General features: G+C 40.1%; 1 protein-coding gene across 4 annotated transcripts in view; it reads left to right on the plus strand.

The window, feature by feature from the left end:
* The window catches only part of rapgef4b (Rap guanine nucleotide exchange factor 4b), a 75,914-nt gene extending 59,995 nt beyond the window's left edge, over positions 1 to 15,919 (plus strand). For 2 of the 4 annotated variants that reach the window (XM_072683882.1, XM_072683884.1), the window contains 14 exons: positions 143 to 293; positions 1,027 to 1,115; positions 1,214 to 1,244; positions 1,342 to 1,420; positions 1,539 to 1,685; positions 5,322 to 5,419; positions 8,142 to 8,267; positions 11,946 to 12,124; positions 12,286 to 12,376; positions 12,623 to 12,673; positions 12,802 to 12,889; positions 13,102 to 13,166; positions 13,464 to 13,518; positions 13,756 to 15,919. In XM_072683882.1, the coding sequence (XP_072539983.1) occupies positions 143 to 293; positions 1,027 to 1,115; positions 1,214 to 1,244; positions 1,342 to 1,420; positions 1,539 to 1,685; positions 5,322 to 5,419; positions 8,142 to 8,267; positions 11,946 to 12,124; positions 12,286 to 12,376; positions 12,623 to 12,673; positions 12,802 to 12,889; positions 13,102 to 13,166; positions 13,464 to 13,518; positions 13,756 to 13,883 (1,378 nt within the window). In that variant the 3' untranslated portion in view covers positions 13,884 to 15,919. Of the gene's footprint in view, positions 1 to 142; positions 980 to 1,026; positions 1,116 to 1,213; positions 1,245 to 1,341; positions 1,421 to 1,538; positions 1,686 to 5,321; positions 5,420 to 8,141; positions 8,268 to 11,945; positions 12,125 to 12,285; positions 12,377 to 12,622; positions 12,674 to 12,801; positions 12,890 to 13,101; positions 13,167 to 13,463; positions 13,519 to 13,755 lie in introns of those variants that run through there. The other 2 variants (XR_011979942.1, XM_072683885.1) reach the window with 2 other exon arrangements.

Consider the following 15,919-nt stretch of genomic DNA (forward strand, 5'->3'; position numbering starts at 1 on the left):
TGTTCAAAGCTGTTTTTGGCAACTACACGATTGATGATCTTTCTTGCACTAGTTCTGAATATAGTCAATATTTAAACTTCATTGCGTAGTGAGCCCTTTGCTTGCAGACAGTCTGTATGTGTTTTCCTTAGCATGTGTCCACCTACCATTCTCAGGCATCTCAGGGTTCAGAGCAAGAGCGTTTGGAGTATGTTGTGGCTAGTAAAAGACGTGCACTGAACCTGGCTCTGCGATGGGCCACCCTGCAAGCCCACCACCTTCTGGAGGATGACACTGCACTCAGCTTTCTCAAGGTTGACCATGCAAAAATACACAGTTGTTGAACAATCTGTGGAAGAATAGCATTCTCACACTCCTTCAACGGTTCAAAGCGTCTACTGAAAACCAAACATATGTGCTTTACAAATTTAATATTATTATATATTAAAATTTTAATTAATTACTGAAGTAAACCCCCTCTTATTCAGTTAATTCAGTGGACGGTCACAAAAGCTTAAAGAATGCAGAGTGCTGAAGCATGTAACATATACAAATAATTTGGCCCCTGAAAGCAATGTCAGCACATTAACTGAGTCAGATATTACCATATACATGCCAAGTATTTAATGCAGTTGTTAAAACAGTCATTGAAACCGTGTAAATACATGGAGTAATGAATCACACTTCATTATCTGGCAGTCTCTGCTAGACATGCCTGTGTTTGGGAGATGTCAAGAAAATACTAACTGCTACAATACATATTGCCAACTGTAATCCATCCATGGCAGCGAACGCATTTGAGAAGGTGACCACACACAGTCAGAGTGGTGGACTTCAGCAACCAGGGAGCAAATGGGAATTGGGTGCTTTGCTCAAAGATCTCATTGGACAGTTGACCGCACACAGAACAGGCAATGCTAACTGACTGTTCTCTCAGCTAACAGATGGCAACCAACAGGTGATGTAGCCAATACTTAGATGGCTCCACCACTATAGGAGAGCATGCTTAAAATATTTTTCTGTGTGTCTGTGAATGTGTACATACAGGAGCTGTATGGGTATGTATCAAATGATGTCAGAGTTTTACGGCCACTGAAGGAACTACTTACAGAACTGGAGAAAATCATCAGACAGTTGTAAGTATGGAAATGTGTATGATTATACAGTATATATAAATCTGTGTTTTGGTCAGAACTAAAGTATCCAGTAATATCTTTTTTTATATTTCTCTAAGCCCTGACGATGCTCGGACATCTCAGAAAAAGGTGTGTTTCCATTGTGTTTTACATGCCTAGTAACTTGAAATTATCCATCTATCTTTTGTAATTATGTTTCACTTCTGTTTTACAATATTACATTTAGCACAAAGTCCTCCTTCGACAGTTTAGCTCAGGAGAAGAGAGGCTTGCAAAGAAACAACCAATAAGGAACTTTGATGACAGTGAGTATGTTTATGAATAATGCAGATATATGTTTAGGATTATCCTTTTATGTCCTGTTTTGTCTCTCATTTTTGCTTTTGCTTATTGTATTGTATGTGCATATGTATATTTGTTTAGTACTCCTGAAAGTATACTGTACTGATCACACATATACCACCATCCGAGTCCCTGTGCTGGCAACTGGGAGAGAGGTGACAGCAGCCATGGCTGACAAACTGGGATCCACTGAGGAGCTACTTCTGATCAGCCTCAGCGCCTCAGGAGGTATTTTTATGCAAAACAACTACAATAAGAAACTTCTTATAACATGTAATACAGTATCTCTGTATAAAAGTACAGTGCTCAAAAAGGGAACACTCAAATAACACATCCTAGATCTGAATGAATGAAATATTCTCATTGAATACTTTGTTCTATACAAAGTTGAATGTTCTGACAACAAAAATCATCAATGGAAATCAAATTTATTAACCAATGGAGGCCTGGATTTGGAGTCACATACAAAGTGGAAAAACACTACAGGCTGATCCAACTTTGATGTAATGTCCTTAAAACAAGTCAAAATGAGGCTCAGTTTTGTGTGTGGCCTCCACGTGCCTGTATGACCTCCCTACAACGCCTGGGCATGCTCCTGATGAGGTGGCGGATGGTCTCCTGAGGGATCTCCTCCCAGACCTGGACTAAAGCATCCGCCAACTTCTGGACAGTCTGTGGTGCAACGTGACGTTGGTGGATGGAGCGAGACATGATGTCCCAGATGTGCTCAATCGGATTCAGGTCTGGGGAATGGGCGGGCCAGTCTATAGCTTCAATTCCTTCATCTTGCAGGAACTGCTGACACACTCCAGCCACATGAGGTCTAGCATTGTCCTGCATTAGGAGGAACCCAGGGCCAACCGCACCAGCATATGGTCTCACAAGGGGTCTGAGAATCTCATCTCGGTACCTAATGGCAGTCAGGCTACCTCTGGCCAGCACATGGAGGGCTGTGCGGCCCTCCAAAGAAATGCCACCCCACACCATTACTGACCCACTGCCAAACCGGTCATGCTGAAGGATGTTGCAAGCAGCAGATCGCTCTCCATGGCGTCTCCAGACTCTGTCACATCTGTCACATGTGCTCAGTGTGAACCTGCTTTCATCTGTGAAGAGCACAGGGCGCCAGTGGCGAATTTGCCAATCCTGGTGTTCTCTTGCAAATGCCAACCGTCCTGCACGGTGTTGGGCTGTGAGCACAACCCCCATCTGTGGATGTCAGGCCATCATACCATCCTCATGGAGTCGGTTTCTAATCGTTTGTGCAGACACATGCACATTTGTGGCCTGCTGGAGGTCATTTTGCAGGGCTCTGGCAGTGCTCCTCCTGTTCCTCCTTGCATAAAGGTGGAGGTAGCGGTCCTGCTGCTGGGTTGTTGCCGTCCTACGGCCTCCTCCGCATCTCCTGGTGTACTGGCCTGTCTCCTGGTAGCGTCTCCAGCCTCTGGACACTACGCTGACAGACACCGCAAACCTTCTTGCCACAGCTCGCATTGATGTGCCGTCCTGGATGAGCTGCACTACCTGTGCCTCTTGTGTGGGTTGTAGAGTCTGTCTCATGCTACCATGAGTGTGAAAGCACCATCAACACTCAAAAGTGATCAAAACATCAGCCAGAAAGCATAGGTACTGAGAAGTGGTCTGTGGTCCCCACCTGCAGAACCAATCCTTTATTAGGTGTGTCTTGGTAATTGCCAATAATTTCCACCTGTTGTGCACCAGGTACCGCAGATGACGACACCAACGACTCTGGACCCGTAAACCCACCCCAGCGCTGAATAACCGGACCGGTCTGCCTTCCAGGCCTGGCAGCTAAACCCCCAGCTCTCTGTGACTCGGTGGGGGTAGGGCGACCTGGGAGCAGGTCGAGCCTGATGGCGAGCGTTATGAGCTCATCCAGCTCAAGTGACTCATCTCGGCACGCCAACTGCTGCTGCAAACGGGGGGCAAGCCCGTTGCAGAACTGGGCAGCAAGCACGGCGTGACTCCACCCACTACGCGCAGCTAAGGAGCGGAACTCCAGCGCAAAGTAGGCTACCGACCTGCTGCCCTGCTCCAGCCACAGCAACAGGTCGCCCGGCGTGAGCCCCCCTTGAGGACGCTGAAACACCGCCTTGAAGTGCTTCAGGTACTCCAAGAAGGGCTCCATGCTAAGCTCCTCCCAGGTGGCAATGGCCCAATCCAGAGCCTCTCCAGCAAGACGGGATACAAGAAAGGCGACCTTTGCCTGGTCAGTGCTGGTTCCTTGACTATATAAATACACAGAGCACTGAAACAAGAACCCCTCGCAAAGCTCTGGATCGCCTGAATACGTATCCGGAATGTCCATTGGATACAGACTAGTGACTTGGCAGGGAAGACTAGCAGGCTCCAACGAAGTCTGTGCTAGATTCATGCGCCCTTGGATGTCACCCACTAGTTGGGCGACTAGCTGCCGTTGGTTCGCCTGTTGGTGCCTCAGGCGACCAACGGCTTTAGAAACACTCTGTAGAGAGTGGTGCTGCTGCCCCAAGACTTGTCCTTGGGCGCGAGCAGCTAGATCTCTGGCATCCATCCCCGCTGTTCGGGGGTATTCAGCTGAGAATTCTGTCATGATCCACTGGGTCAGACAATGAGGGAGAACACTCGCAGGGGATGGACCAAAGCGAGAGAGTTTATTAACTCAAACAGGGCAGGAAACAAGGAAAAAGCAGCAACGGATTAACAGGGTTAATGATAAAAAAAAGACAAACGGGACAACCAAACTGGGCAAACAAAAGAGCACACCTGTGGCTGGTGAGGGACGAGGGCTAGGCTTAGCATGCCAGAGCTGAGCCAGAACGATACCGAAAACCTAAACCTACAGGTAGTGCCTGGGGAAAACGTGAAACAGAAAGACAGCGCGGGTCAGGCGCTTCTGAGACTTACTGGACCTCCGGAGCTGAGGGATCCGCTGCCGAACCCAAACGACAGAACCGATACAACGACGGAGCTAGCTTACCAGAGCACAGGCGATAACTAGAGCGCGCACCAGAGCTGACTTCCTTGACGAGAGCTTCACGACCGAAGCGAGGAGAGTTCAGCGCACTCCCATGAACAAGGCCCTGATACTCCTTACGGTGCTCTATGACCGAAGGTGAGCAGGCAGTAGCGGTTCGGCAGCCACACTTGAGTCCCTAGACAGAGGAGGTTTAGCTGACATTAGCAGAGGCCGTTGGAGAGCCCAACGGATAATGCCAGCACTACGAGACACCAGATCCAACCCAGTGTTGACCTGAGATAACCAGAGCTACTGAGAGTTAACAAAAGTCAACTAAAGTCAATTCTCGGCCCTGGCTGCTTGCGCTAGCCCTCCTTAAATACACCAGCCCACAGGTAAAACACATCAACAGAACGTGAAGTCAAACACAGGAAAGCAACTCAACAGTGAAGCAAGAACAAAACATGACTGTCAACATAAAAGTCCTTTTCAACATTAGAGTCCGTGACATGACCGTGATAGGGAGTTCATGATCACCTGTGAGCTGCGTCCCGGGACCGCCCCTGGGGCAGGTGCGGCGGCGCGGGCGTGACATGGGTTAAGATAGACGTTTTCTTGCAAACAGTGTATTTAACAGTTTTATTTATGAATAGTTTGTTACGGGCAGTTTAGGTCTAAAATATTGGTTATTTTCTGGTAGACACTGTAATGTTTGTTTGTTGTTTACTAGCCCTGTGCAAATAAGCCATGTAATAAAGTGCAAGTAATTTGTTACTTTATAACTTTTTGTGGGAAATTCATCATTTTAAATTTGTCACATTTAAGTCATATTTCACAGTCATACAGTCATACTAAACTTCAAAACACGAGTAAATTGATGGGTTCTTGCTTTTGTTTCTCTGAAGAAAAGCAGATTTTGAAGCCCAATGATGTGTCGGTGTTCCAGTCACTAGGAGTAAATGGGCGACTGGTTGTCTGTACAAGAGAACAACTTGACTCACTGGTAAGATAAACAAGCAACAAAATATTTTGAATTCAGGCCAGGATTATTCCATGGGTTTTAATGGGAACATGCCCAGAGTCCTATGCAAGCAACAAAATATAAAAACTTGGCCGATTAGAAAACAAATGTGCATTAACTGACAGTAAATAAAGCAATATTATTGGTAAAATATGGAAGTAGGTGGGTCTAAGATAATTATGATGTTGAGTACAGGTCTTTGTTGACTAAAGTTGTTTGTTAATAATAATGGAAGCAAAGAAAATAAGTGGGAGCAGTAAGCAAAAAGGAAAAGAAAAGGATAGGGAAGCACTGCTATGTACCATCAATAAAGACGTTTTTGTATAGCAACCCATTAAAGGACCAGTCGGGAATGGTCAGGCTATAGATGATGCTAGCCACACACAATGTAACACAACACAGCTAGTAGCAAGCTTTAACAAGACCAGCAGTACCAATAATGGCAGCTTTTTACCTGAGGGTAACAACTCTAGCAGCTCACATGTGGTTTGATACTGTCAAGTCAAGTCAAATTTAGTTGTATAGCGCTTTTTACAACTGTTGTCGTCACAAAGCAGCTTTAAATAATTAGTAATTAGTAAAAGACAGAGACAAAAAAAATAAATAATGTAAGACATGAAGGATCAAAAACCCCCGTTAAGCAAGCCAACGGCGACAGTGGCAAGGAAAAACTCCCTCAGAGGTGGAGGAAGAAACCTCGGGAAGAACCAAGACTCACAAGGGGGACTCATCCTCCTCGGGTCAGAACTGTTTAAACATTATTACTAAAAGTTACTAAACCATCTATACTGTTGCCCTGCTCTGATCATAATCATAATAAACTAATCATGGTGTAGATAGTTAATAGTGGTGATATTAAAAGTGGCAGATAGTCCATTTAGGTTTTAACATGGTCATTAAACAGGTAGCAGCGGTAGGAGGGTGTGCCGCTGGTCTGGTATGGGTGGTGGTGAGTAAGGGGCCTAATGGTTGGACTGGTAGGTGGCAGCTGGTCTGACGCAGGTAGAGGGGACCTCAGCGGGCAATTTTCCAGCAGGTCGGGCTGGGTGGGCATTTACTCAGAGAAGATAAAAAGAAAAATTAGTTCTGAGAGAACACTGAAAATATTGAGCAGTATCATAGTGTCTCTGATGACTCAGGCAGGTCTGACTATAACAGCCTAATTAAAAGGAAAGAGCCAGAAGGTAACACAGACACGGGAGCGTCCTGAAATGCTAGCGTCCATCTGCTCCAGCATCCACAAACGTGAGTGATCGTGAGCAAGCAGTGAGACGACAGCTCCAGCATCTCAGTGTGTTACAATTCCCTGTGTCCACAAACCCCTGGACCTGCAATCTTTCTAAGGGGAGGTCTAAAGTCCCCTGGACCTGCAATCTAGCTAAGGGGAAACATTAATTTCCAAAAGCTAAACTAAACAGTCCCAGACATTATCTGGAAGGTTATTCCAGAGTTGGGGGCTTTATAAGAAAAGGTTCTTCCCCCTGCTGAGGTTTTCTGAATTTTGGGAACTACTAAGAAGCCAGCACTCTGAGATCTAAGTAATCTTTATGGTTCGTAATATGTAATAAGATCCCGCAGGTACTCAGGAGCGCGGCCATGTAGGGCTTTATATGTTAATAGAAGAATTTTGTATTCAATACGGAATTTAACTGGGAGCCAATGAAGTACTGAAAGAACTGGACTGATATGGTCAAATTTTCTAGTTTTAGTAAGGACCCTGGCTGCAGCATTTTGAACCAGCTGAAGTTTATTGAGGTTCCTGCTGGAACAACCTGACAAAGGGCATTACAGTAATCTAGCCTTGAGGTAATGCTCCATTAAAGCGTAAAGCGTGTACTAGCTTTTCTGTGTCCTGTAGAGATAAGGAATCGTCGAATATGACACCAAGATTTTTCATCAGCAGCCAAGTCTGATGGTTTATTTCTAGTGTCTTTTGGAGAACCTCAGTTTTGTCACTGTTAAGAAGAAGGATGTTATGTGACATCCAGAGTTTTATATCCTTTACACAGTCCTCCATTTTCTATCTAAATTTATCATCAGGTTTGGATGATATATAGAGCTGTGTGTCATCTGCATAAAAATGGAAATTAACGTCATGTCTGCTTTTAACTGAGCCCAGTGGTAACATGTATAATGTAAATAATAGTGGTCCTAAAATAGAGCCTTGCGGAACTCCATATCTTACTTCTGTGTAATTTGAAGATAAATCTTTTATCTTTACAAACTGATAGCGTTCCGACAAACTGATAGTGTTCCGGCTGTATCTGACTTTAAATCAATCTGAAAAATCCTAATAGAGTTTAGGATTGCATTCTACAACAGAAGTAAGAGCATGTCACTAGTGGCTGTTAAATCTAAGCTAATCAGAGACCGATGTTGTGACTGAATTTGCTAAAAAAGAAAGCCAGGAAAAAATGGACTGTCTTAAGATATGATATTGAATCACATTTTATCTGAACAACCAGTGCTATAGTAAGAGGTGCTTTAATGGTAGAAAGCCTTGCTGTTAGAATTAACATTAAATGTTCCACACAAATACCTACACCACTAAAACACCTAATACCTACATAGGGGTCCCCTATGTGTTTGCACCCAGGGGCTAATAATTTGTTGATCCTGTCCTGTCTTAATGTGTGTATGTACAAGAAGTTTGATATTGTGAGTATATTAAAGTGTGTCTGTTTATTTGTCTGTGTCTGTACAGAGTCCTTTTCCAGAGCAAGAAGGTCCTTCCACAGGTTCCATGTCCAGTTTTGAACTCATGAGTTCTAAAGACCTCGCCTTTCAGATGACCCTATATGACTGGGAACTTTTCAGCTGTGTGCATGAGGTATAAGTTACAAATACACAGTTGTCTTACTGGCATTACAAGTCCTTACTAGCATACAAATGCCCATCATAAACAATGACTTCCGCTACTGCTCTGTGTTTTTGAGTGCTAAATAATCTGGTACAACATAAATATTACTTTCAGGAAACAGCTAAGGGGCATGTACATGGCAGTTTGTCCCATTTTTTCCCCTTCCTCCCTCTTTCTTGACAGGGGGCATTCTTGAATATGTTTCATAGAAATACCCAGAAAGTTCATGAATTAATCATTTACACAATAAATGGAAGAACGTCTTCATAGGTCTATAGCTCAAGAATGGCAGCAAAACTATTACAACAAATAATTTACACTAATGAAAAAAAAGACTTACATAAAACAAAAAAGTGACAATCTGGACGTAGTTGAAGTTATCTTAAAACTTCAATGAAACACTACTTTGAATCAAAATCAAAAGTTCATTTTGTCAAAAGGCAAAAGGTGCAGAAAACACATTGAGAGACACATTGAGAGAATGTAGATTTCCATGCTTCACATTTAAAACAGAAGACAAATAAACAGGACGTTTACCAAGAATGATTTACCAAGACGTTTACCAAAAATGAGACAATATGCACCCAGGAAAGACCGATTATTTTTTTAATACAAAATGTAATAATTTGTTGAATCTCAAAGCCCCATGATGCACACTATCCAGCACATGAAGAATGCCTCTGCTCAATGTCATGTACAACACTATAGCTGGTTGTCCACGCTTCAATGTATGAAATTATTTTAGTATTCAAACGTTCCAGTGGAGCATGGAGGAGCTTATTTTTGCATTTCCTGGTCCTTTTTGATCCATCCCTGCTCACTAGCTAGTGTAGTTTGTTATGAAGCTTAGTCAATATTTATAGTTTAGAAGAAATAAGGCAGCTGTTTAAATTTCTTATGACTCTGTTTAGTAAGGAGAAGTCTGGGAGATTATTTTTTGCAAAGGAGGGAGGTAGAAGAGCATTATGAGAATGTGTATGCAGAGGAGCTGCCAGCATATATTCTGCTGGTACAGGATGCAGCATGCATTTAGTGTGGTGGCATGCTCACTTGCTGCATACCTGAGAGCAAATAAGCAAAATTGACACTTTTTTTTGACGCAATGTTTATTTGGTATTAGATTCAGCTAGGCCCTGACCTGTTTGTACCCTGATCTCAGTAGACTGAAACCATCATCAATAAATCTTTTATCATCCAAGATGACTCCCTGTACTTCCCCATGGCTGTAGATTAAAACCTCTTGAGGAGTGAAAATAATTATCAGAAGAGTTGTCTAAGACCACATGTGGAGAGCTACAGAAATCAGGATCAGCAGGTACAATTGTTTAAAAGAAAACAATAAATAATTCACTCATCTGCCATGGCCTGTATGCACGCTCACCATGTAAGACTCCATAGCTAAAGAAAAAGCATGTTGAAGCGCATTTAAAGTTTGCTCAACAACATTTAGACAAGCCTGTGAAATACTGGGAGAATATAGTCTGGTCAGATAAGAACAAAATTGAACTCTTTGGATGCCATAATATACACTATGTCTGGAGATCAAAAGGCACTGCATATCACCCTAAAAACTCCATACCAACAGTGAAGGAGGCACTGACAGGCTTCATATAATTAAAGGAAGCATGAATGAACAAATGTTTTGAGACATTCTTGTTAAAAATCTGCTGCCATCTGCCAGGATGGTGAAGGTGAAACGAGGATGGACATCTAAGCAAGTCAATGATCCCAAACACACAGCCAAGGAAACTCTCAGTTGGTTTCAGAGAAATAAAATAAAGCTGCTATAAAGCTGCTAGAATGGCCCAGCCAATCACCTGACCTGAATCCAATTGAAAATCTATGGAAGGAACTAAAATTAAATTCATTATTAAATACATTTCAGTAAGCGTGTTCAATACTTTTTCCCGGTGTTATTTTTCATTAGTGCACATTACTTACTTTAATTACTACTTACTTATCTATGGTTACTTACATTTACATCTATGGTTACTTACATTTACTTGTATCTGACATCTTACATACATAGTTTGATTTCTAGGTTCAATACTTATTTCACCCTGTACATGTGTATTCTTGATGATTGCTGAATTTATAATGAGTGCTGATCCAGAGTTCCAAGGTCAGGGAACCACACTAGAGAAAGCCTGAGTGCCATATCCATATACATTGGCTAGTGAGAGATTTAGCAATCCAAGAGGGGAAGACCTGAGAATGCAAGTTGGTTTGGATCAGGTAGGAATAGATCAGGCAAGTAGGAAGGAAGATTATGTGGGGCTTTGTAACTGAGGAAAGAATTTTGTCATTGGTTTTAACTGGTTTATACGTTTTGTTAATAAACCCAGATAGCATTTGTAATTGTCAGATTGACGGTTTACCATTTATTGAATGGTTTAAAACTGATCAGTGTTCACTCTGCAAAAATACATACTTAAAAGGTTAAAAATGTATCCAAACGGTAAAGTGAATTGTCTTAATTTGGGCCTACGTTCTATTTCTTGCAAGTCTTACTCAAACCTGTTAAAGTCAACAAAATTATGGGTAAACACAACTATGATGACTCAAATCTCCAATCATAGATTAGATTTCTTACTTATAAATCAATAAATCAGTAATGATATTTTTGTGTTTGTGAGGTATAATCAAATATAAAATATATAAAATGTACATATTGTCCCACATTGGAAAATTTGTTTCAAAAAGTAGAACAGTGGGATTTGCCTAATGAAGGACCATTGTAAAGGCAAAAATGTGTGAAGGAGCATGGATTGTACAACAACAATGGTTATTTACAGGTTGTTAAATTCAAGGATTCACTAACTTTTTCTAACCTGCACTGAGGATATTTTCCCAGTGTGTTCAATAAAACACATGAGCAGTACAACTGTTTGTGTCATTTGTTAGATTGTCTTTATCTATAATAGTGACTAAGAGAATGAACAGACAGCATTTTATTAGTAATCAATACAGAAATCCATGTAACTCCAATGGTTTCACTTATGTTTTTTGCAACTGTACTTAAGGTTGTCTGTTGTTTGTGTGGTGTTGTTAATTTCTCATTTTAATATTGTGAATGGTAAAATTGCTAAACATAGGAATGCACATTTAGCCTTAAGTGTTACCAACTTTAAACATTTTAATTACATGCATTAGGATGACCATTTAACATAGATTTTTCAGTGTTCCACATTTCGGACAAAACTGTCCCACAGCAGGAAATGCAGAATGTCTGAGACAACCTAAAATACATTCCAAAAGTCTGAAGTGATCTTGACAATCATGTTATAATAGTATTCATAATCTTCATCACCCACATATGTTGTGAATTGTTGTATACCATCACAATCATTTTAAATCTAAATCTTAAAAAAAATATATATATATTATTATGAAACAGTCCTATGGACTTACATCCAAAAAATATATAATACACTTGCAGGTTTCTGTGTTTTTTAGATCTGACTATAGGCAAGTGTATATAAATCCAAACAAAATGTTTGGTAATAACAGTGACAACATCAGGACTTGAGAGTGACCACACAGTGTGAGCCATCACTCTTGATAGCCCAAGGCATCCCAAATTTAGAAATCAGCATTTTAATCATTCATTTAGAAAAATAACTGTTTTTGTGGGTGTGTCTCCTGCAGTATGATCTGGTATATCACATATTTGGGCGGCAGGCGTACCGTCGCTGCACTGCTAACTTGGAGCTGTTCCTGAAGCGCTTTAACCAAGTGCAGCTCTGGGTGGTGACTGAGGTCAGCTTGTGTGGCACACTCAGCAAACGAGTGCAGCTGCTTAAGAAGTTCATCAAGATTGCTGCACAGTAAGCAAAATGCACAGACATATATAAATACCATATTCACTTAGACTCATTGATAACTTAATTCATTGCCAGTACAGCATTTACCCCTGAAAGCCATTTGGCATAATGTTCTTACGTCTTTGATCAGACATAAAAAGCATTTTATATGAATATTCCTTCAGCTGCAGAGAGTTTAGGAACCTAAACTCCTTTTTTGCCATCATTATGGGCATGTGTAATCCAGCTGTCAGTCGACTCGGTCAGACATGGGAGGTAAGTATAACATTATACTTAATGTTCTAAGTTTAAAATGCTATATTTAAAGAAGTGCAAATGTTTTAATGCTTTTTTTAAATAAACAATGCTTGAATGCGCTGGGTAATTTTTAGTTATTCTGAATTTAACATAGCCTACTAAAATAATCTTTTCCTCGACATCTGGAGGCAGCTAAATAACTGAATGTATTCCTGAAAAACCTATAAACAAATACTAAATCTTTCTTTTTTGTTTTGTTTGCAGAAGCTACCTAGTAAATTTAAGAAGTTCTATGCAGAATTTGAAAGTTTACTGGTATGTTTTTTTTTAAGTTTGTCAATAATCATTTTAATAGAACTACTAATGGTTTTTTTTGGGTTTTTTTATCTGCATACCCTCACTAAGTGTTTAAGATGGCATGCGTCGTTGTTTTGTCCACTCAGGATCCATCCAGAAACCACCGCATGTACCGCCTCACTGTGGCTAAGATGGAACCACCAATCATTCCCTTTATGCCCCTCCTTATTAAAGGTAAGGCTAAATCCAAGAGAAGTGATTTTCTAACATGTCATTCAACTTAACATGCAAAAATTGTGAACATTGAAAATATGCAACAAAACACTGACTTTAATAAACTGAAGATATACAGACAGTGCCGAGGTAATTTAGTTTAAGTAACAAAATGTTATCATTGCAAGATCATTGCAAAACAACTCTTGTTCACCTCTCACCTCACTTCACAGACATGACTTTCACTCATGAGGGCAACAAGACATTTGTTGATGGACTGGTGAACTTTGAAAAAATGGTGAGAATAATTCAATTAAGATATTGATTATTTAGATTATTTAACAATGGAAATTACAACACATTGAGTTGCGGAAGCCTTAGCTATAGATAAAGGTTCATGGTCATGATGTATATCAGTTCAACGTGGGATTGTCGATTGCTGAAAACCTGACAGCTGCACAACATGGCCAAAAACATATGACTGTTAGACTATTATTGTTCTGTGATCATGTGAACAGTGTTGTTGGAGATGAAGAGACAATAAAGTGTAATCTGTGTTCATTTTCTCATGACCTTTTTCCATTACTTTGCTTAGCGTTTGATTGCTAATACGATCCGGGCAGTGAGACACTGCAGGAATCAACCCTTCAGTAAGTTGATACTCCAGTCATGTGAAAACTATTTTATTCAAATACTTTATGTGTATTAACTATTATTTGAAACTAATATTAATATTAAATCAGAGATACATGAGGTAAATTTAACCAGTAATATGCACACAAGTTGCATTTGTTTGTTGTTTTTTTGTTGCTTAACTGGCTAAATTGTCTGAGTTGAAAAATAACTAACCTGGTTGAAATAGTTGAAATTAGTTTTTCTCTTTTCAGATGTTGAGGCATCTCCAGCCAGTAAGAATCTGCAGGAAGTTCGCAACTATGTGCGTCAACTTTCTGTGATTGACAACCAGAGGACCCTGTCACAACTCTCATTTAGACTGGAACCTAAACGGACCTGAGAGCCTCAGCGTTCACTGGTCTCCGTCTTTTCTCTACTTTGTTTTTATGTTTACTTTCTTTCCTCATTCTTTTTCCTCATTCTCTCTCACTGCAGTATCTTCTTGCCCTGACACATAGGAACACATTCATAGCCAGAAGTGCGTACAGTAGAGTAAAACATTGTGACTTCCTTCATAATGACTCAAGTAGCTCTGAAATATAGCTCTGAAAATTAGTAGATACCAGATCAAAAAACACCTAAATACTTAAATGATTGAAATACAGCTTCTAACAACAAAGTAGCTAAAGGTTATTTGGGACTGTTTGTTAAAATGTTATTGGGTAAAAGGTGGAATCTGAAAAAGTAAAAGTAAAAGTCTTACCTGAAAATACTCAGCAAAGTATAAATGCATCTGTAACTAGTTACTGTCACCTCTTTTCTTAGCTTGCCTACAGTATTAATAAAGCCAAAATATACAACTGCAAAAACTGTTATAGATACTGTGTGTGGTACCACTGCCAACTGATCTGTAGGCGTCTCTATGTATATATGTATATGGGGATTCACTTGTTGAGTGAGTTGAGTTAAGGTTTTAAATGTGTGCATGAGAGGGTGGGGTGAGTATATGGGTGTGTATTTACTTCCTACTAATGATTACTGCTGATAATATCCAAGATTTAAGAGTAACCTCATCTGCTGACATTTAGTTTTAAATAATGCATGTTTTTGCTTGTGTGCATATGTGTGTATCCATAGATTCATATAGACATAGTGTACTAAAATAATCTGAGGCTACTCCATACTTTAAAAGGACGTTAAGTCATTTCCAATATACAATCTTATATTCCTACGTTTGGGCACCTTTGGGAAAACAGATTTTGTAGCTAATAAAACAAAAACAAAAAAATATTTGAACAAAACCTAATGCACAGCTAATTTAAAAATAAGAATAAAAAGCATCAATGTAGCCAGTGCAAAAGGGCACATCAGAGTCTGCTTGCTTACTTTTTTTGTGGCCAGATAAATGTTTTTCTGTTCTTTTCCCCCTCACTCATCTGTGTGGAAACCTTAAGTTGTCAAATATTCTTTGTGTGCAACACAGTTTGTTTAAAGTCGATTCACAAATGTTCTATGATGTTTAGGTCAGGGGCCTCAGTTTATGTCTCTTCAGGTAGCCCATGGTGGATTTGGGAATATTTAGGATCATTACCCTGATATAGAAGCCATATTCTTTACAGCTTTAGCCTTTTCTGGTATTTTGCTGAACCCATTCTTTACTCCACCCGTGCAGTATTTCCACTGCCCCTGGTGAAAATGCAACCCCAAAGCATGATATATTCATCCGCGTATTAACCAGCTGCACTGTAGAAATTGGAAGTTAAAAAATAATTTCATTATCTTCCACTGTGTTGTGAGCATCAGGAGCCCATGGTTTGAGTGCACGTTTTGAAATTTGATTTAGCTGGCAGTTCCTAATTACAGTTGGAGACATGGTTGAGGCTTATCCAAAAAAACCCCCCAAAAAAAACAAATGACCAAAAAAAAAAAAGATTGATGAATATTTACTTTTATGTTTGATTAGTTACAAAAGATGTTTTTACCTATAAACACTTATTTTCTGTACTTAACCTTCCATCTATACATGACTCTAACCACATTAATGATGCTGTATTAAATCAGGTCTCCTAATATCATGTTCTTATATTTGAAGCCTTTTACAGTGGGCCACATCAGTGTTTTTGCTCAAGGACTATTTTTATGTGCTAGTGACATACCTCTTGCCGTAGCCTGTAGCATAATTTTGTTTGTATATTTTTGGTTGAAATATTTTTTTTTATTGAACCTCAGAATGCCTTTTTTTGTTTTTATCCTGCCTAGGGGAAAGCATCTCTTAGAAGCTATAGGGTTCTTAGTCTGCTGGAATATGTCCTACCTTAGGTAGTATAGTCTATATAAATGTATTGCTCAATATTTTCTATCTGATTGCAATCATTTGGGTCATTAAAATATGATTGTAAGATTGTAATTAAATGTGAATTGTTAATTATAATGAAA

The sequence above is a fragment of the Salminus brasiliensis genome, chromosome 7 (assembly GCF_030463535.1).
Source record: "Salminus brasiliensis chromosome 7, fSalBra1.hap2, whole genome shotgun sequence".
Lineage (NCBI taxonomy): Eukaryota > Metazoa > Chordata > Actinopteri > Characiformes > Bryconidae > Salminus > Salminus brasiliensis.